This window comes from Atheta coriaria, unplaced genomic scaffold (genome assembly GCF_025399875.1).
Source record: "Atheta coriaria isolate IRGN ID8LTWV9N9 unplaced genomic scaffold, Caltech_Dcor_3.1 hic_scaffold_5_pilon, whole genome shotgun sequence".
NCBI lineage: Eukaryota > Metazoa > Arthropoda > Insecta > Coleoptera > Staphylinidae > Dalotia > Dalotia coriaria.
In genome coordinates this window covers 3,208,286-3,231,502 of record NW_027045447.1, presented here as the reverse complement: position 1 = coordinate 3,231,502, position 23,217 = coordinate 3,208,286, and the positions used below count along the sequence as shown (strand labels likewise).

Genomic DNA, 23,217 nt, shown 5'->3' with positions numbered 1-23,217 from the left:
AGATTTTCAGTTAAATTCACGTGTATTTTATATACTTATCATTAAAAATATTACTAAATATATTTTTATCTTTATTTGTTTCACTAATCAATATTTTTATTGTATTTTGTAACAATATATGCGCACAACAACAACTTTTGGCGTTAAGTTTGAAAAGTGTGCTTGTTTCTAAAACTGCAGTGTCAGAGTTAGTGCATAATGATATTTCGCACATAATTTTATGCATTAAAAAAGTTTAAGCGTAAAATGTGAAGCAACTCGACTCAAAATGAATAAAGTTGAGCTCTAAAAACTAAAGTAGTTCATAAAACATCAAATAAAATATGCACTTATGCAAAATTAAGTTATTTAGGCACAGATTCTTACTTGTTATTGTTGTAATTATTTCGAAACAGATTTAAAATGTTTTCTTCCACTGGATGAGCGTCGAACGTTTTAGCCTCTGTGCCCCCAGTTAAAACTTTTCTTTTGGCACCGACAAAGTTTCATTGTCGTTGTCGCTGGTATCATTCGGCTGCTCATCCACCGAAAGTGTTTACCAAGTGTTCCTTTTAAGCCGAGGCGGCAGATTCAGCCATGCAAGCGAGCTTTTGTTATCTTAGTACCTTTCTGGTGGTAGGCGCCAGCTAGGTATCAGGATTGTTGTTTATTGTTCGTCTTCGAGCCGGAAATGCACTTTAATTGGCTCTCCGACAGTTTGACTAAGTGCACACTGCATATTGTATACGGAAGATTTTCACGGTGCGCCAGATAGCGGGGTTTATTGTTTCAAGGGGTTAATTTGATTGCGTAACGGGGAGGAAATAAATTAAACTCATTTGCGAATGTAAAACAATAAAAACAATAAAATTTTGAAAATTATACGTGTTATAACAGAAATAATTAATTATACAATGAAAGCGGATACGAAACATAACGTGCGTTGGCAGAATGGCGATGAATGCACGAAAGACAAATTGAAATTATTGTGGAAACAATTGTAAGGCTCTTCTAACGCTGTGTTACCGGAGCCTGTGAAGCCTGAAGCGAGCGGAAACCAGATTGAGCCTTTGAATTCACCCAACGTGACTGCCGAATGGCGAAGTGAACATTTGCACACGCTGGCGCTGTTCTTATTTATAAAGAACATAAAGGATAACGGATGATAACGACAGCGGGCGTGCGTATCGATTACTCGAGCGCATTGTTTTGTGATTTATTCCACTCACAGACTTTAATTCGGGAATTTACATACGTTTCATCAAGATGTATTCACTAGTTTTAGTTTTATTTTGTATATTTAGTTGCCTGTACTTTAACGCGTGTATACAAAGGCATGACATTTATCTTCATTCTTTCTGATTTCATATTTTACATTCACACACGTATGTTATATGAAGAATTCGTATTCGTATCGTGATTGGCTGAAAACTGGTTTAGTCGTGCGCACAAACACGTAATATTTGAGTTCACCTCTGAACTGCTCCAATGAATCAACAAAAACTAACCTAGAATAAAATAGAAACGCGAGATGAATGACATAATATTTTTTAAGCGCAAAGCAAACAATGCATTGTTATGTTAATGAAGTACATACTCATGTTAAAATTAGCATGCTTAATGCATGTTAACAAGTTTTTTTTTGATGATGATGATGATGAGATGAGTCGACGAGCGGGGGCTGAAATTCCAACTCGTTTTATATAAATGTAAAACGAAGACGACGACTTTTTGGTTGGTCTTTCGGGAGCGTAAAAACTTAATCAGCACCTCTTTAAACTTCCGTAATCATGTTCTTGCAAAGGAAGAGTAAACATTTTAGGTAGATTAAAAAAAAAACGACGAAATGTTGGTTTCATGTTTTAATTTGTAATGAAAAAAAAATTTGAAATTAAATATTAAGGAATAAATCATTGAAAAGTTAAATTTTTAATTAAAACTCTTAAAAAGTAAAAAGTTGTATTTTGTAGGTCAAATTACCATAAAAGTATTTTTATGTCATTTTTATGCATAAAACACTATTAAGAACCAATTATATTTATGTTCTTGATAATATCTTCTCTAGAGTGTTGTTAATAATGTAATAACATGCAATTTCTTAAGATTACACTTCCAATTCCCACTGGATTATTCATGATGGCGATATAACGACATAATTTTGATAAATTGAGTAAATTATTTTGAAAGCATTTTTTTTCGTGGTGATATGAAACAACAACATTTCTAAGAATTGTCTGAATGCATCAAATTGACTGTAATGCGCATTCGTAAGAAGCACAAAACACAAAAAAAAAATCACCGAATTGAATTGCAGACGACGTTGAGAGAAAAGCGTCGCATTGGCGTGCGTCCAATCGGCGTAATGTGCTAACCAATTTCGCAACTTTGCGGTCTGCACCACCGAGAAGAAACTAATTGCAAAGTGCACTGGCGCCCACAGGCCCCCGATTGTGTCATTCGGAGTGCTGTTTTCTTACTAGGTATATGCAATTTGCGTTTTGTTCGAAACCTGCTTAACATAACCTTTTTTCTGAGCTTTTCAAGGTCAAAGCTATTGACGTCAGTCGAATTTCTACACAATAATAGAATTCTATGGAGTTGTAAAATCTGCAGTTGCAATTTTTATCACTGACAGATTTATAGATTTGTAGATTTTGGGATTAGTTTCAATATAAGAATGATGCAATTTCATCTCTTGGCATGAAAAGTAAAGCGGGGAAAGTTTTCCGGCAAACCGAACGCGTTTCTCAGACGACAAAGATTTTGCTCTATTTGCATTCGCGTCGAACGGCAAAGAAAGCATGCAGGTTTACTCTGCAGCGCGCAAAAAACGACGAGAAGATATATCCTGAACGAAATCTATTCATATTTCTTATCCTTTCAAAGCGGCGCGGAGCGGAATGAGGAAAATGATGAGAGCGCGCCTCGGAAGAAATAAAACTTGTAAGTACGCGTTGCGTAGTCGCGTAGAAATTCATGAATTTTGTATAAAATATGCATTCCCAGGACAATACAAAAAAATATGTTTCTAGGAAACGATGGTAATGATAATAAACATAAATGTTTACATTTCTAAAGTAAATACACGTTAAATTACACTTAAAATAAACAATTCGATATAAAATAGCAATTAGTGATAATTGTCGTAGACGTTTGCAGAATAAAAACAGGAAAAATTCGAGAATAAAACACGCTCACTGGTATTGTCCATTTAATGTCAACAAACCGTCGAGCATACCAAGCAGCCAGTGGGAATTACTCGAGATCTGTCGCCGTGGTCTTCCCCGAGGATAATATCGTTAGTTCGGAGCGGCTAGTCGCAAAATAATTAACTGCGGTGAGTAATTAGAGCCTCTGCGCGACGTGCGTGTGTGTGTTTTCTATTCCCACAGCAGCCGCGCCATCATCGCGAAGGAGAAAACCTTTTTGCGCCTGAGAGCACGCAACCAACATCACCACCACCACCTAACCATGATCGGGAACCTATTAAGTCTTCTCGCCTTCATGGTGAACACTGTCGGCGTCTATTATTCCTTATTCTATTGTTACGTGTGTCACACACACACACACAAACACACGTGCAGACATGGAGATGTACGCTCGGGCACATGTTACACAAGGACAAAGGGATGCGAGTCGAACAAACCAATCTGCCAGTGGTAGAATGGTATAATTCAGCTTTGTAGCTTTAGATTCTCGCTGGCGGGCGGGTTGGAGACGATCCATAGCCTACTAATAGATGAGCAGATTGAGATACGCGCAAAGCCGGACCGGACGTGACGCAGCTTTTAGGTGGGTGGTAAATCCGGAAGAACGTAGATAATATTTGCACTTAAATTGGATACTTATGATGTGGTCTTAAGCTATATTTAGCTATAAAACCTTTAAAAATCAAATTGGAATACAAATTGTTTTAGAAAGTTTGAAAAAGTGCATTTATCAAAATCTAACCTTAGAAGAACATTAAATTCTGATAAAATTTAATTTATATAACTATAAGACATTCTTAAAATAAATTTTAACTCAATGGACTTAATAGCTATCAAAATGTTTAACAAGTCAATTTATGAAAACAATTTTAATCATTCAGTACTTAAATAAAAATTTAAAAAACTGGAATTTACCAAAATCTAGCACAAGAAAATTGAAAACTATTTTAAAACATGATTTATACAACTACATCACGTCTCTAAAATACATATTACCTTACTTAGTTATCAAAATATTTCCAAAACAATTTTTGACGTTGAGAAATAATATAAAATCAGTTCAATACTTTATAAAATTAAATATTTTAAGCACACTAAGCGAATTCATAATGATTAATTTCATTGCATGCACAATGTACACTTTTCGAAAGTAGTTGATTTGTTATCCAACGGCTGATTGCGTCTCGTTTTCTGAAGACCATTCGATGCGCTCGGCTAGATCCTCTCCCAATCCATCCATTACCCACTTTGGCCCCGATGCTTCGATGCTTCGTTACTTCGGCGCTTTTCGGCGCGATTCTTCTCTGCTTCATCACCAAAAAACTCATCTCTTTGCCCTACCCCACCATCGTACAAATTCATCCCATCCGTCGTGCACTTCCTGCGTCGGTAAGGAATGAATGAATGAATGAATAATCTTCTAATGCATAAAAGTACAAGCTCGCACAGATGTTTCGAGCTGTTTCCACAAAACGAAAAAAAAGGAACAGGAATCTCTAAGCACCAATAAAAAGAATCCAATGTGAAGATTCCGTCCGCAGAATTTTGTTGATGGGAATGTGCTGCGCGCACTGCGCATTATCACAATGAAAAAAACCTACGAAACGCGAAGAGCTGCGGAGGAATGTGAGAACTCCAAACGTGCGGACAAATACCAAGCAGTAATTCAATTAACGAAATCCACCGCCAGCGTGCGGCAATTGGCTTTAAACATGGTGTTTAGCAAAAAAAGCAACCCTGTTTGTGCCGCTTGTGTTTAATTAATTAGACTAGCACTAATGCGCTTGTTTTACGGCGCACATATATGTTTGTTTAGTTTCATCTTTAATAAATTAGACATTATCTGTACACAGACACCCACGCATATAATTTAATATTCAATTTTGTTGGCGGTTTTCAATTTTGTTCGTTTGGTTTTTATTTGACAAGTTAGGCGTAATTGCAACATTTGTGTAATGTGAGTGATGCAAGAGAAATTTAATTAAAAGCTGTAAGTTACACGCGTTGGGTTTGTTTTTCGTGAAAACAGTTTTAATCGTTTGCGGCACAGACCACAAGTTTGGTAACCAAAAGTTTAAATTTCAAAAAATGCTACTTACGAAAATCAAACGCAAAAAAACTTAAAATTGGTTTAAAATTTTGTTTATATTTATATAAAACATATATAAACTGAATTTCAAATCAATTGATTAAAAAGTAATCAAAATATTTTTACAAAATCAATTTATGAAAACGATTTAACCATTTAGTGCACAAAACACTATTTTTACAACAAAAAATTTAAAAAAATGCATTTTACAAATATGCAACGTTAAAAAATTTCAAAAAGTTCTTTTTAAACTTCTTTTTAAAACATTCTGAAAATAAATTTCAATTGATTGATTTAAAAATTATCAAAATATTTGAAATAAATCCAAATTTTTATGAATGCAGCATTGATTTTATTAAGATATAAAGGTACAAAAGTGTTTCCTTGTTTTAATAGGCTTTAAAAAAGAAGAACATGGAAATGCGTTTTGCACGCGAAGTGGTTTTATGTCCATCCCCTTTTAGAGGGTGCGCTGGCAAAACCTCGGGGATTGTTCCGCGCCAAGCGCTTCGAAATCGCTGATCCAAAAATTTATTGACGACCGACATTGATTCTAAATCACTATTACCACCATGCGATACAAAGATAAATAAGAGCTCCACTCACAATCACCTCTTCATTCGCGCCAGCGTGAGGTGATAGCACAATTGGCTATAAAATGTGTTGTTTTCCAATTATCGGCTTTCATAAATCGCGAAGAGATAATCCCTCGCATCGTAAACCACACCTACATAACCTCACTCACACATCTGAAACAATCAATTGGCAAACAGTAGTGATAGATCTGTTTGAATTAGCATATTTTGTGTGTTTGTCAGTGATAAAAGTTGTTTTGCACAATCGGCGTTTTAAAAAGTTTTGTACGCGCATTGACCACAATTCGCAGCTGGGAAAAAAGGAACAAATCGATACGCTCGCCTGGAGTAAACTTATCAAACCTCGGGATTGTCCTTCGAGTCCGCCGCTGTGGATGTGGGTCATGCAGCGAAAAGAGATCATTTTCTAGTAGATTTGCTTTCGTTTTCCAATGTCACATGTCGAATCGCAGTCGTGGACAACAGCGTGTTGCGCTGTGTTGCAGACTTTGAGAAATCACTACCTTCACAGAGAATAATCGCAGAGACTAGTGACCTTCGGGAATGGGATAAATCAACGTTTCTATTCTTTACATGCGGAGATGTTGAAAGGAATATAAATGATGATGTCAACAAATAATATCAGTGCATCAACTGACAATAAAAACATTTTATACTGGCGTGCGGCATTTTGGTTAACTTTTATTCCCAATTTCACACCGTTTAAGTTATGTTTTTGCATCAAAAAGTAGCTTATATTTTATTTTCATGTCAAAACTATAACATTGTATAGTTTTATGAAAATTGGTTGAATAGTATTTGCGTGAAGGAGGAACACACATACAAATACATTTATATTCGTGTTTGTAGTATTAAGTAACATGGTAATTTTAAAAATTAAAAAAAAACTCAAAAAGCGTAAAAATTAATGCGTCGCAACGAATTATTTCTTTTCTCATTAAAAAACCCTTGTTTTGCAGAGTTGAACTCGAAACAAGGGTGCGTTTAGACACCGGAAGACACAAAGAATTATGTAAGTCAAGTACACAAAGTAAATAATAAATAATTTTCTTAAAAGCTTGTTAGCAATGTAAATTACATAAATTTTTAACGAAGAATAAAAATTCACACAGAAACAAATTGTAAACTTTTGTTATTATTTGCATATTATTTCACAAGGGAATAATAATAACCCTCATACATTTCTATTCTATATGGAATATTTATTTTATTAACTATAAAAATAAAAATAATAAATAAACGTAAATATTTTAAACGTTTGCATCCCTTGGCGGCGGCAATGTATACCTCGCCATAGCGCAAGTCGCGTTTGGCGGCTGCGGCGGTGGCGGCGGATCGCGTGCGTCGCGTTTGTCAGTCCAACGGCCGTCGGGACGCTGGCACGTCGCGCGCGCGCGTGTTTTTCCCTCGCCGCGTCCACCGAACACGCATATTTGTATTTACAAAATAAACATTGTTATCCCATCAATTAATAACATTAACCTCCACTAATTACCCCACTTATTATCAGTCAAAAGAATATAAAAGCATTGGAAAAGTGTCAAAGTGACAATAGTATGAGTTAGAGATGTCGTGCCCGTTTCGTCGTTCGTCCTCACATGTCATCGGCGCGGCTGGAAGCGGCGGCGGCGGTGGTCCGCCGGCAGCGCAGCTTAAACGCACCCTTACGCATCGTCAAAGCTCCGTACACATTGCCGGCCCGGACGACATCGACAGCGAGGATCGCAACACGCTCAATCTTAAGAATCTCAGCACTGCAATTTTACTCCTCACATCACCACCTGTAAGTCAACAAAAAAAATAAATAAACAAAAGTATTTTATATATAGAGATATAATCTTCACATGCGCTGGAAGTTGTTTCAAGTCTAAAGCTTTGACGCACACATTTGAATGTTAAATCTTTCACGCGGCGTAATATTAAAATTAGGATCTCGATTTGCAACCTAATGGGAAAAGTTGGGGCGGGTCTTTAGCTTCCGCGTAACCAATGCTCGGGATCATCTCGTACTTCCGACTTTCCACTCGAGATTTGATATTTGCGACGCGCCTCACAGCCTCTATACATTTATAATGTCTTTATGATGCTTGAAGTTAATACGAAATTGATTAAAGATCAAGCTGTCACAAAGTCTTGCCAAATTGTGCGAATAATTTGCGTTATTTACCAGTTTTTATAAGAAAATAAATACTATACAAAGCAAATTGTAGAAATTCGATTTTAAAATGTTACCTACGGGTCTGTCACGATTGTGTATGGTTTCACGTTGATCGACATTGATTTACGCGTGGTAGCGGATGCAAACAAACAATGACATGCTATGCATGTGAGTATTAATTCTCGGTATTAGGGTCAAAACAGCATAATTGGATATCGGTCAGGCGTGTGCAGCAACAAACAATAACGTTTATAACATTTATTTTTATATTTTTATAAAACAATTCCATTTTAATGTCTATATCACATTAATATTGACAAACAACATAACTTATTCATATATAATGTATTTTTGGTTGCTTACGACTCGAATATCTGTCATATTTTGTTTGGAATGTCTGGAAATTAGATGTTGAATGTAGAAATATATATGAATGTTTTACGCGTAATATTAACAACCAATTACTTCTGGAGAGATATTAAGACGTTAAAAATTACATGTTATAAGTAAGTAGACGTGTGCAACAACAAAAAATATCGCATTTATTTCTATATTTCAATAAATCAAATTCAAATTTAATATATCTCCGCAATATATGCAACCAACATAACCAATTCATTTTTAATGTATTTTTGGTTGCCTACAACTCGAATATCCATCATATATTATTAGGAATGTGTGGAAATTAGAAGTAGAATATAGAAACGTGTCTGAATGTCTATCGCGTGATAGTTATAACAAATTACCCTCGGAGCAATATAAAGACGTTGAAAATTACATTTTTCGCCGCAGCACGTACACCTTTCCTCGCCTCCACAATTTCTCAACGCATCGCTCCACGTCGAACTTCCGTTCGATTCACGATTCACTCAAAATGTGCGCCCGCGTTTTTCCCGCATCGCAATGCGAGTGGTTACACTGCTTCACTGCATGTGAAGTATGTAGGGCGCTCAAATACTCCCCACACACACACATATATCTATACGTCATCTGTGGCACAAAGAAGCTGTAGAGTTGAGATGAGCTGCAAAAAAGTTTCCGTCTGCGGTCTTGTTTGGGGTGCAAATAGCTTCGCTCAACTAGACTCAAAAAAGAGGAAGAATAAAAAAAAAGCGTCTTCCGGAGGGTGAAGAATTTTAATAGCTCCAGCGTTGCACGCCATTATATGCGTCATTGTGTGGTGTATTTTGAAAATACTAACCATCAAGAATTTTCCACGTTCCCATGACGTATTACTCCGAGATATGTGAGATCTATGTTGTGAGGAGCACTTCTGGAAACAGATCACTTTCATGCCGTGCACGTTTACCTTTTATCCACGACTGTCAACGAGCTTTTAAATTATTAAACGTTACGTTTTATTTTTAGCCCGCCGCTCTTTTTCTCTCAGCGCTACATCAATAAATTATATAATAAAAAATGTATGTCTTAAATGCGCAAATTTTCACTTTGGGTACAAAACTTAATGGCGGCATTATGTAAACGTTTATTCAGTTATTCAGTTTCCGTGGTCGTGAATAGGTCGTGATGCTAATTAAGGGCGGTTGGAAGTCGTTCAAACAAAATGATGTCACTCGGCAATCATTTTAATTGTTGACCCAGTGGTGCTAATAGCGGAAACCAGTTGGTGCGACAAATTGCAGGCAAGCGCACGGCGCGACGTGATCATTTTTCATTCACTAAACTCGTGTTTTTTAAGTTTTTCGGGCGGGAAAAAATTAATCACAAAGAAAAATCTTCTCGGGAGCACGAAAAAACAGTGATTAGCTGTCATTATAATCTCTCCAACTCATCATTCAATAATTGATTTTTTACAACGCATTTTAGATTAATAAAAAGCAAAAAACATGATTAATGCAATTTTATTAAGTTTATCAAAGAATCATTATTGGAATAATAAAAAATAGTCTGATGTTCCATTAACTAATTTGAAGAAAAAAGTATTTTTACGTTGTTTTAGAAAAAATATTGAAAAATATATCCAGAACTCAGAATTCATGTCTGTATTATCACGTTGAAGCATTGTATGCAGGGGTGGTTTGCCGCTGGATCCGGTGGTTGTGGTTTGCTGATGGCAGGCACACCAGACGCCTGCCGTTTTTGACGATAAGCGAATGAGCCCTGCGCATGATGCACACAGACGAACCGCCGACGAGGCCTCAAAATTTAATCACGCAAAAATTCGTCCACGCGTCAATTTGTCGCAACGTGCGAATTATTTCGTCATTACTTCGTCAGAAAATGCATAGGCAACCAACTTTACACAAAAATAACCTTGCAGTGAATTATTCTAAACCATTACACATTGTCCTGATACCGATTGCAGTATATCTTTCTTACTACACTATACTATGCTCTATATCCTAGTTGGAGTCTGTAAATTTACCTACCTACGCTTTTCAAGCACTGAATTTCCAGTGGTAGTAGATAGTAGAGCTAGATAAATGTTAGTTGTTTTGCGAACGTTCAAACTGGCACGATGTGTTAAATTACACAGAAAATACCATTATTTCTAAACAAAGCGTATTCTAACCTCAATGTGACGTTTAAATTGTGTTCTAGTTTATTTTTAGAAAAATAATTAATTGTAATATTTAACTGTAGTGCCAGTTTAGTATTATTTAATACTCTTGAGACGCCTCCCCATTTTGGAGCATTCTAGTCTGAAACTCGAAATAATTTGCATTCCAAGTGCGCTTGCAACGTCATATTTGGTATGCCCGCAAACTGAAACACGAATTCTAGGTTAACGTAATTATATCCAGGTCACACTGGGAATTTAGTAATTAAATTATTATTAACAATTTAAATTTAAATCCATTTTTCACATGAAGACCTAAACATAATAAAAATAAAACACGGTAATAATTTACAGTACATTAAATTTTTATGAATAAGTTTTAATGTTGTGTGTAGTTTCTAAATAGTGTTTACAGGACGCGTTGGTTTTGAATAGCGCGCATGGTGAATGCGCCGGGCTAACGTGTATGAAAAGTTTTACGTACGTAGAGATGCGAACGCATACAGAAAAGTCGAATAATCATCCAATTTGCATACGAAATTCGCACGGTTTTCACAGCTTGTGTCCTGCGGGTGTTTTATTGAAATGCTCACCAGCAAATTTTCAACATGCGACAACTTCATAAATTATTAAATCGAAAAAAATTATGTTTAGTTATAAATTTTGAAACTCTAATCAAGAGGAAAATTTTAATTATTCCACGAATCGTTTGTATAACAACTTTGGTTTGCAGTTTTGTGCAACCTGTCGATTCCATCCGCTCCGCCCACGTAATTACTCCGTTGTTATTAGAGTTTACGCATTTACCGTCGCATGTCGTAACGCCCTGGGTTTACTATTATCATAAACAATGTTGAACCTCTAAGGAAACAAAGGAGACGGGCGAGCATTGCGTTCAAATGCTTCTATAACTCACATACAGTGTGTTATTACCTCTTTAAAGTAAAGTAATGAAAACCTATCTAGCGAATTTGAATTCTTTGCGTTTTGGTTTCAAATAAACGTTTTAATCGAGTATTATAGGCTGAATGAAACCCAAACTATTTGTAACAGATGATACGCAAGCGATTTAGGCAACTCAATTAAAATTTGCAATAAAACTAGTCGATTTGTTCGCTGGTGGTTTGAAACAACGTAATTGTGCAGAATTTAATTTGTGCGTTTGAAGAGCAAGCTCATATGCTCCAGTCTAATAATCGCGCACGCTCAATTTACCCATCGGATGGAATTTGCGAGCTTGCGTTATTAATTCAGTATAATGTCCCAATAATCAATACGGATTTCATTCAATAGACGAGTGCAATTATAAAACTGCTCAACATAACCTTAAAAACCTGAAAAATATTCAATGTAGACATGTTTTTATTACATAACCTTAAAATTTATGATCTTATCCTAATTAAACTAGCTATTCGCCCGTCAATTTTTCCATTATCATTGTTTTTTGCGCATTTCGCGTCTTTATTTGCCAGGCGTCGGCGCAAAACACATAAAGACTTTTTCAAACGCAGAAAATACTCCAGATATAAGATAAATCTCGGTATTTTTTGTATTTTTTACGCCATCACATTGAGGGTAAAGAAAAAAAGCGAACTGATTTAATTGAGAGCCGCAAGTTCTAATAATGTTTGAGTTTGTGGACGCAATGAAGATTAAGCTCAGATTCGAGTGTGGGATAACTTTCCCTAAGAAAGCGAGTACTGAAAAAAGTGTGAATGGAGAGTAATCTGATATGGCGTGCACGCTGGAAAATGTTGACAAATGTTGGAGAGCATTTGAGGAATCTTTTGCGATGCGCCGAGATTTGAGAGCTCAGTCGGACTTGAAGAAACAAATATAAAAAGTATGAAGCGCGCAAAGTTTGTCCGTTGGTGTCGTTGTCGTGTGGCATTACCTGACAAACACACCCACAAACACACACATACACATATTCATCCAGAAGAAGCGCGTCTTTGTCCTTTGTTGTGCGACTTTTATCCCTCGAGGTGATTTTCACTACGCGCGCAGTTTGTTTACTCTTGCGCTTTTTTGCAACCACATATTTAATACTACGACATGTTCTTCGATGCAATGCGTCGTCTTTTTATGATTTTTTTGTGCTTTTTAAAAATCCGATAAAGCCTTTGAACTTTGTTGATACAATTTAGCTGTGTGGCTGCTCGGAAAGCTCTCCCGACAAACAAACCAACATTTTAGGCTCGCAAATGTACACAAAGACTGCGCCGCAAAATCAATAAATCAACAATGGATGATTTAATTAACTTCTGCCTGCTTTTATTATCAAATTTTATGAAACATAAGAATATAACAAGGAAACGAGCAAAAACTCTAAAAATGTTCATAATTTTCTAACGCAAACATAAACTTTATTCAGAAAATATAAAAAAATACGCGTTTATAAACTAAACTATTAAAAAAAACACCTAAAAAAGTTGATCAGGAATTCTTTAAGGTTAGGAACTTTCAACATAACCATATATTCCACTTTAATCTCTTTTAATCATCATTTTAACTTTTATTACTTAATATACGAGTAAAGGCAAAAAAAAATTTTTTTGCATTTTTTCTAACAAAATAATGAATTATTTTGGAATAAAGCCGAATATTTTTAGTGCAAACAAATTGTAAGTTCTAGTGGGTAGGTGATGCACGCGTCGGAGTCTGAAGTGTTTATTTTGAAACATGCCAACCCTCTTCTTCGCTGTGGACGCACGGACACAGTCAATTACGAAAGGTAGAAACGGGAAGAACGGCACAAACGTGTTGTGTTCAAACACAATCCCACGCTCTACACCCTCTTCCCTATGTTACGGAAGGCGTAAAGGTCGTCTCGACGTTTCTGTTTAATGACAACGTTGAATTTCGGCAAGTCAATGATGGGCGTCTGGAATTCACGTCTGCAATTGCAAAACAACGTAAATGGTCTTGAATTTATTAAGGTTCAGGTATTAAATACGCACTCTAACGGTAAAAATATAAATTAAATTTTATTATGAGTATTGTAGGTAAACTAGTTTTTAAATATACAAATTGAACTGTCAGAAACAGGTGAGAAGTGAAAATAAATAACTGTTTCATAAACAAATATCAATTGTCCGAGATAAATAGTTAACGCTCGCTTGAATGCCCGAAACATATCACCACTTTACTTTACGTCGAGGCAAACGTAACTTTTTGGGCATAACCACACCATAGACCATAAATTTCCGACCCGCGTTCACAATATCGGCCAATAATACTGTTGGGCTGCGACCCTCGCATAAAATTTTCACTCTATTCCACCACAGTGTTTTTTTCTTCTCTACTCTGCTCGGTTTTTTTTTTCGTCGCGCGCAAAAAGTTGACGCACCAAACGTCATTTCCAATTTAAAACATTTTCATTTAGACGAGCTTTTCCCAATGCGCATTGAAAACTTTACGCAGCTCATAAGACTCGCAATGGCTTCATTTTAGTGTGTCACGAGGAAAAAATTCACTTAATTCACAAAGTTGGCAAAAAGTTTTTCTATAATGGTGGAAAATTTACGAGCGTTTAAAAGAAAATTACATCGCAAACCGGAACAAACCAATATTTATTTAGTTTTTAATTTTTAGCAATATAAAATTAATTAATATAAAAAAATTAGTAAAATGTTTGTGCAGAAGATAAAACAGTTCAAGCTAATAAAACTCGTGCAAATCATGCCAGTACGATTACGATTACTTCAAGCTAATCAAATTTAATTATCGCTTCTTCAGCTTTACGCCCCGCTTTCACAATCACACTCCACCCACGCCAACTTACGATAGTAAACTACTTTATCGACACGTGAATTAGCAAACGTAAATTACGCAGACTAAAGTTGGAATTTGTTAGAATATTAATTAACCATTTGCTGACTTTCTAATCCTGCATGAGATTAAACTCTTCAAGTGCAGTTTGCATTCAGTTCAGCAACCGGTTTTAATTTAAATTTATATTTATAATTAGAATATATAAATTATAATCAGTTGCAAACAGTGGTGCACGTTGAAAATCTGTTGTTATGAATATTTACAATAAATTGAGATGCACGGAAGTGCGCAGTGTAGCGTGAATGAGCAGAAGGTTAATTAAACTAGAACAAAGAGAGACCCACAGGGTGAGTGAAACGCTTCTATAATTGGCGGTCGGTTTTGTGGTTATTTTACCAACTAAATGAGAGAGGCAGTAATGGAAAATTAATATTTAATTTACAATAACCGTTGCGTTGCATATTTCACAAGTTGTAACTTATAAAGGTTTTTGTGACTTGTATAATGTGAAATTGAGTATAGGCAACTTATATTGCAGTACGACAACGCCACCTAATTAAATAAATTTATTTTGTGTTATACACTTGGTATATTATTAATTTAGTATAATATGAAATGTAAAATACATTTGATAGATGTCAATTTACAGTAAAGTTTCACAAGTATCCTAACTACCCTTGGTTAGCACAAAGTGCATGCTTGCATTGCGCTGGCGGCGGTAACGAGGGCAACTGTAATTAGTTCATGTCCTCAACTCGTTCCCGCCTACATTTTCAGCACGAAACAACTTTTAACTTTCAACTGTCCAAAACTATAACCTATTATTTATATCTATTACAAAATCAGAACACGTGTCAAAAACTGTGCGAAAACTCGTTAATTTTTAAGCTTTTTGCAACATTTTGTTATTGTTTATGAAATTTGTAAAGCTAAACTTTTGATAGTTTCAGCATTTAATTAAAAGCTGCCTTGTGAAAGCGCCAACCAACTTATACAGATTAATAATTGCATTAGTAAACAAAGCTTTCAGCCTGATTGATACATTCTCAAGTTGACGGTACGCGCAGGTTGCCAACTTCCAATCGAATATAAAATTTAATTTATTACATAAACATCTATCGTGCTTTAAGCACGCCGCGCAGGTGAAACGTGCTAGAAGTTTTGTTAGCACAGCTTTGAACTGAAAGCTCGTTCATTAATATTAATAATTAAATTTTCTTACCTTACATAACCTACTATTATATATCCATATATACTACACGTATGTAAAATGCAATTTGGGTTGCATATCATAAGATATTATAATAAAACTGCCACGAAATGTAATTAGAAACGTTAAAGTCCAGTGTACTTATTGGAAGAGATAAAATTCATCCCCTCGGGTTGACAAGCATCTTTTATAGCTTTCCTATGAGGTGGTGCTTCGAGTTGAGCCAGAGCCTAGATGCAGGGCGTTTGGCACGCTTTGCATTCATCCGACTTATATTTGCATAGCATTGAATATTCATTGTCGTCGGAAGGACGAGACAGCCGCAAAGGATTCCTTTATAAAATGCAGATGGATGCGCGCAGCGCAATTGGACCGTGCTCGAATTCTCGACAGCTCAAGCCCACCTTCCGGAAACATTTCCAACGTCGATATGGATATGCGATATGTCGGAAAGAAAAATTCACGGAATTCCCTGCGTTCGTAAACTTTATGCATCGATGGTTAGTTTATTCGCCTACAGCGCATGCGAATTTCATTCACATTCACATAACCTATAAAAAACCACTTAAAATTTTGTTTGTTTTAATGTCTCAGATATTAATATTAATATTTACCGTAATTATATTCACCGTACATGACGTAATGAATGTAATTTACCACGCATTCGCGTTTGTTTGCATATAACATGTTCGCGTTTGAAGTTTGCGCTGGTTGGCTGCATGTTTGCTGAAGAGCTTCTCTCATCTTCTGCAGGACGATGGCGTCTTTATTTCCGCGGCACGTGGAGCGCATCTACAAAATTTGATTAAACTAATTCCAAGACACTCAAAGTCCTGTAATCCCAATGTTTTAGTTTACCAACAGCGGCAAGTTAATACGCTCAAGCAAAATTTGCATTTCGGTGATAACAAGCGAGTAATTATGTGAAAACTTACACAGACTATCATCTAACCTTTAAATAAAATTTTCGTAAATTATTTTAGGTTATAACGTGTTAAAACTATCAACATAACCTCTAATCTAACAAGGGTGATTGCATTTATCCTTCTAACAATGCCCTAGCTTTTGTTAAGCTTCAGTTTATCAGTTTATCAGCATTGAGGCATCTCTGTGGGCACCGAAATCCTCACAGAGAGGATTTAAGAAATCTACGACGTGATTAACAAGTCAACATAGATTATATACAAACATCCTGAATTTTTAAATCAAATAATTAGTTGAAATGCCAAATTTTCAACTTTTCTTTCGGAGAAATAAATTTATTTACCAATCATATTATGGAAAGTTAGAGTCGAGTTAAAAGTGACTCAACTAATGGAAGCAAGCATACAAGATACGACTACGAAGATACCAAAAGTTAAAGATTCAAAGTTCGGCAAAGAAAGTGAGTGTATGAGAAGCACTCAAGCAACAATCTGCTTGCATGCAAAAGTTAAGGTCGAAAACTTCGCATCGACTTCGTCATCGCACTGATAATGAAGTGAATGAACATTGAGTACGAAAATTTTAATTTACTGTTTACGTATTGAAGATATTTGAAGATATATTTGTATCTTAAAATTTCGATTTTGGAAGGCATCGGATTTTCGTCAGCGGGTTGATTTACTATATTATTCATGAGTGAAGAATGTAGAATGAACGTGTAAGATACAAGATACAAGCTACAAGTACAAGGCGAAAGCTCTTGGTACCTTTGTTATTTGATGTCTTAAAGCGCACACATGCGTTGCCTCTCACACGTAATTTAAGGTTGTACAATATAAGCGTTTAATTGATGAGGTAATTTGAGTATTTAGTTTAGTAAATTATTAATGCTCTAAATCTTAAGGATAAATTTGACGTGTAGTGTAAGAATTTATGGATATTTATTAAAATTGCTTTTAATACTGCATTTGATTTTTTCGCTTGATTGAACATAATATTCCCTTGAAAGAAACGAAAAATTACATCAAACGAATCGAAAAAGTCTCTTGTGCTTACGTGGCCGAATTCTTAGCCGTTTTGGATGAGTTCCAACCGAGCAACGAGCTTTATCTTACAGATAAAAGCACGAACATCTTATAAAGAACGTTTTTAGTTATAAAATATTTAAAACATAAATATTTATTATGTTTTTTGTTTGTTTCAGAATGAAGACTTGCAAAATGCGTTGCGAGAGCTTTTGGACAGCGAAAGAGAAGTTTTGGGAGCAAATGCACAATACTACGACTGTTTGTAAGTAATATTATCTAAAGTATAGCAAAAAATGTTTATATAACGAACACGTTCATTAATATTGCATAAATGTACTGGGTATTTACGATTGTGTGGGTCGTTTTAATTTAAAACTTTTAATTAATCGCGTTTTATAAGTACCTATAGGAAATAAAAAGTGAAGTATAAAATGTCGTTGAAATAATGCGCGCAATGAAAATATTTGTCAGGCTACATTTCCCTGCATTCGAAACGAATCCAATTTAATTTAAAGTTGAGTACTTTGGAACTTTAATAACCCGAAGGCAGTGTCTTTACGCTCACTTCTACGTATTTATTAATTTTAATACGTTTGCGTTTAGAGCATTATTAAAGTCAGCTGCAAACACGTCTGTGATTGACAAGCAGAATATCTGTTAAATTTATATTTATTACTATTTATTATTATGAATAAATAAAACAATAGAAAATTATCTAATTGAGAATATCACGTAAATTCAGAATTTTTAATTCGTTTCTTTTTAAATTTTTTAATTTCCGGGATAATCGTAATCGAAATATTGAGAAAATTTTATTAATTTACAGTACAGTCAGTATCACATTATTTATTAATAGTTTAATTAAAGTGTCTATGAATATCTCAAATTAAAGAAAAATTTTTAAAGAAATAAAGAAAATTATTTATAAGAAGACCTTTAGATGTAGAAGAAGAAAAAGGAAAAACGTAATTAATTAAAGTAAATCCGTTCGAAGTTTTGCGGTCAATGGTCATAATACGAGATGGTGGATAATAAAAGCTCGAGGATGGCAATTTTTATGAGCCGATAAAAGCGACTCATGAAGAAACGCTAAGGCAATGATAAGCGAGAAAATGTTGAGGAGTAGATGATTTAATAAACAAACAAAATATAAACATATTTAACTTAATCCTTTTCATATAAGCAAATAAATAATTAATATAATATAACAAATATAACAGTTTCAAATTACATAAATCCACAATTTTATATACTAAAATAAAAATAATATTTTCTACACGGAATTCACATGATTTTTAATCGAGCACTAATATTTTGGTTGATATACATTTATAGCAAGTTATTTTAAACTAAAACTTTAAACATCACATATGCGATGCATAAAATTTTCAATCAATAAACAATTTCTATCGCTGCAAAACATATTTTCTCACGCAAATAAAATTCAGGTATTTCCCTGATGTAGCAAAATAGTTTCTTTAAAATAAAACGCATAGAAATCATTTTCAATACTCAGCATTTATGATTTTTCTTTATTTCTTTACTTTACATCGTTGGAGAATTGCAAAATTTCCACTCGTATTTTGCCTTTTGTGTTTTATTACTCGATCAAAAAACACCTCTGCTTACTGCTCTCTGCTCACCACACACCGCAAAAGGTATAAACGGCCATCCCGTTCGTTAATTGGAATTTAATTGCAACAATGCTGGGGCGGTGGAAGCGAGCGACGTTCGCGCTCCAGCGAGAAAATAGCGTAAAGGGGTTAACTAACAGGAAAACGCGCGTGAAAGTGGAAAGCGAAATAAGTTTCCCTCAGCTCGCCTGCTGGGCGATTGTTACATTCTTGGAAACGCGCCAAAATCAACCGACTGGCACCATGCGACAAACGCAACCGCTTTAATTAAACAAATTTATGATAATTTCAATTCACCCCAGCTTAATAATAAATTAATAATTATCACATAAGATAAAAATTAATATTATACCCTGTATAATCAAAATTATTTTTGTCCAGACACAAAAAGACATAAAACAACTATAAATACTTTATGTCCATGGGATATTTTTTTCTTTTTTTATTTCTTTTAATAACCCGGCGCCTCCATCATTTATTTCTATACTGGTTAATTACTCGCGTAAATACAGTTTTATTTTATGAAAATACTAAAAATTTATATTTTTGTTAATTACTTGTTTCAATATGTAAATATCGAAAATATTTATGACATATGGATTTACACGGATTACATGAATGTAAATTTCGAAGCCCAACACAAAACCGGAAGTAAAACGTAGTCAGCACACAAACTGCAACGGAAATATACGATATAGGAAGGATATTGGTCAATATTTGATCTGTGCAAGCAAGTTGGGAATTATTGGCATCGCTCAAAGTCATTTCCAGATTGAAAAAACGTAAAAAAATGTTTTTTGGTGGAGGCGCCAGTCTTGTTGACTCAATACTCGCAAACAGAAATCTATTTGAATGTCTATGTTTTGTTTTGTTATCTGAATTATATCTGCAGATATAGATATAAAGGAAAAATGTTGTGTCGGCTGAAAAAAATGGGTTAAATTTATTTTTTACTGTTGAATGTTGAAAGAATTTGAGATAAGACCGAAGAATAATAAATCGAATAAAGAACGAATGTGGTTAACGTGAGCATAAAACGTAGATGTTATTTTTTACGGCTAAAAACGTTCACATCCTCATAACTTTTGAGTACATTTTGAGTAAAAGATGTAGAAGTAAAAAAAATTAAATTACGATTGTGTTTTTTGCTTGTTTCAGGTCTGTTTTACCCGAAAACGTGACCGAATGCCAGAACTACGCCTATCTTGAAGACATTTATGATATACTGACCAAAAATCCAGGTAAATTAAGTAATAAACCATAAAAATTTCGTTTTTCCTTTTATCTTCCTTTAAAATTGGATTAAATAAATATTTAGAATGAATACATTTGCCTGCAATTAACCTCCTTGAGTTTCAAATGCAAGCTTTACTTTCCTAAAACCTTTTTTGTGAAATGTTTCCCCTTTACCCTCAACGCTCAGCGCGCAAAAAGGATTTATGGGCACGGCGAGTTAATTGAATTTTAATGCGGTTGCAGATGTGGACGAAAAAGACTTCGTGGCGAAATTAGGTAAAACGCTGATAGAGCAATCGTGCACGGGGCGCATCGAGCGAGCATTCGCCTGCCTCGGCGGCAATTTGCGCGAATTTCTCGCCACATTAGACGGCGTCCACGACGTGCTGCAGCATCAGGATGAAGACGCCGACGCCGCCACGGAGCAAACCGAGGCCGGTTTCGTGTGCACCAGCAACGCCGACAATCTGCAGCTGGATTTCACCACCGAACAACGCTCGGTTGCATATTTGTTGGTTGGCAGTCTTAAAGCACTTGCAGACAAACTATATTCAACCCAGGTCGATATTGACGTCACACAAAATAAACACGATGCTACAAAGTTTCGGTGAGTGCATAAAGTATAATATTTAACAAGAATATAAACAAATTTCTTTTCTCTGTTTTGTTTTTTTTGTGATATTGACATAAAATTAATGGACAGACATAAAACGACCATTACCGGAAAAGAGTTTTTGTTTACTCTTCGGCTTGTGTAACAAAACATGCAATAATTGCTTTCTTTTCATCGGGGACGCGTTTTTCGCTCGCTTGTTTATGTTTTGCGCTCTGATTCCAGATATAAAATCAAGCCGTGCACAAAGCAGGCGGACGTGGTGTCCCCAACAGACGTCGCATCGTCGCCCGACCTACGAATGGGCGTCGCGACCTTTTGCAAAGCGTTCCCGTGGCACTTCGTTATGGACAGGCGATTGGAGCTTGTGCAGTTGGGCGCTGGCTTCATGCGGCTATTCGGCAGGCTACTCAAGACGCTCGGCACCGCTGTGCACACATATTTTAAGTGCCATCGTCCGAAGAACATTAATTTATCCTTTGAGGATGTACTCAAACGCGCCAACACTCCTTTCGTCCTTGCTATACGTGATTTGAAACAGGATGCACAAGGACAGGTAAATGTTTTGGATATTATCATAAAAAAACATTTTTTTTGAATGAATGGTGAAATATTAAAAAAAAATCATAAAAACTTCGATTGGAGAGGAAAAAGCGTTCATTAGTGAGGTTATGTCACAAAATTGTTTTTTACCGTGTTTTCAAATAATATTTTTCAACTGAAGCATTGATTTTTAAGCTGAAATCCATGTTTTGAAGCAAAAATTCAACCAAATTAAAAACAAAAATTCTAATAATTAACGCAGTTGACTAAAATTTTTATAAAATAGTCAAGTATAAAATAAAATTATTAGATATATTCGGTAAAACAACATTTTTTCCTAAGTAATTCCTAATATATGGAAAATTTTCAAGAAATCGTAAGAAAAATACTTCATTAGTGAAGATATGTCACAAAATTGTTTTTTACCTTGTATTCAAATAATATTTTTCAACTAAAACATTGATTTTTAAGCTTAAATCTACGTTTTGAAGAAAAAATTTCACCAAATGAAAAATAAAAATTTTAATAATTGACGCAGTTGACTAAAATTTTTATAAAATGGTAAAGTAGGTACTCGTATAATATAAAATTATTGGATATATTCAAGTAAAACTACATATTTTGACAAATTAATTCTTAATATATGTAAAAATTTCCAGAAAACTTAAGAAAAATAGTTCATTAGTGAGGTTATACAACGAATTCAATGCAGTTACAGGTAGTACTTAAATCCTATGCAAATAATACAGTAAATTATTTGTAATATTGAATTATTCATGATGCGATACAAATGCATTTCGTGCTTGCGCAGAGAGTGCACAGATAGAGAATTCTCTCGTGTAGTTAAATCGAATCGATTTCCGTGCATTGCATTGGTTGGAAATCGTGAAACATTGAAACATTTCTACAGGCAATTTTCTCTATTGCCCCAGCTACACTGTAATTTCACCTCGGAGCGCAAATTTTTATTTAAATTCAAACAAACGAGTTCCCCCTCAACGTAACGTGTCATGTCTTTCACTGATTAAACGCTTAGTCAAAACCGGGAATTTCAATGTTAAGACTGGAGATAACGCAAATTTGATAATAAAATGCTTTGTTTTGACACATACGCGTAGTAAATTGCGTTTGGTCGCGCCCCATGAGCATTAAATGGTAATTATGCTACGATTACTACACAACGCACTAAATTCACCCGCTCTCCGTAATTGTAGAGCATTCAAATTCGCATTTGAATATAACATCTGAAAATTTAATTGGATTTATTTGCTTTGTTTTGAATTTATTGCTGAATTTTTTATGTGTTCGTGAAAACATATTTTTTATTTCATCCGTGGAACGTCTTTGTCGTGTTTGGGAATAGAAGCTTTAGTTCTATTTGCGATTGTGAAACATGACACGCATAACCGAGAGGAATGAAGGATCGCACGGAAAACAAGATGATGTATGATGGAAGTCGGAATATAAAACCAAAAATTCACCAACCTCGCCCCTTCAACCTTCGCTAACCTTTGGAACTTATTGTTTTCGATAGTCAATAAAAAAACCTATTCGTTTCATATATTTGCACATAGATATATATAAAAGTATAATGTGTTGCATAACATTTTCAATTTGACATTTTACTAAAACCCGATTAAATAGTCATTTCCATGCGAAGATTTTCTCATCAAGCTGTCGTGTTGAATTCTCGGACGAGTCGC

The 23,217-nt window shown here is 35.0% G+C and overlaps 1 protein-coding gene across 1 annotated transcript in view; it reads left to right on the top strand.

The window, feature by feature from the left end:
- The first annotated feature begins 7,227 nt into the window (after nucleotides 1-7,227).
- Gycalpha99B (guanylate cyclase 1 soluble subunit alpha 2) overlaps nucleotides 7,228-23,217 on the top strand; it is a 28,260-nt gene continuing 12,270 nt past the window's right edge. Inside the window, exons 1-5 of the mRNA XM_065303178.1 lie at nucleotides 7,228-7,656; nucleotides 17,665-17,750; nucleotides 20,281-20,363; nucleotides 20,602-20,965; nucleotides 21,197-21,527. Coding sequence (XP_065159250.1) covers nucleotides 7,441-7,656; nucleotides 17,665-17,750; nucleotides 20,281-20,363; nucleotides 20,602-20,965; nucleotides 21,197-21,527 — 1,080 coding nt within the window. The 5' untranslated portion in view covers nucleotides 7,228-7,440. The remainder of the gene's footprint in view (nucleotides 7,657-17,664; nucleotides 17,751-20,280; nucleotides 20,364-20,601; nucleotides 20,966-21,196; nucleotides 21,528-23,217) is intronic.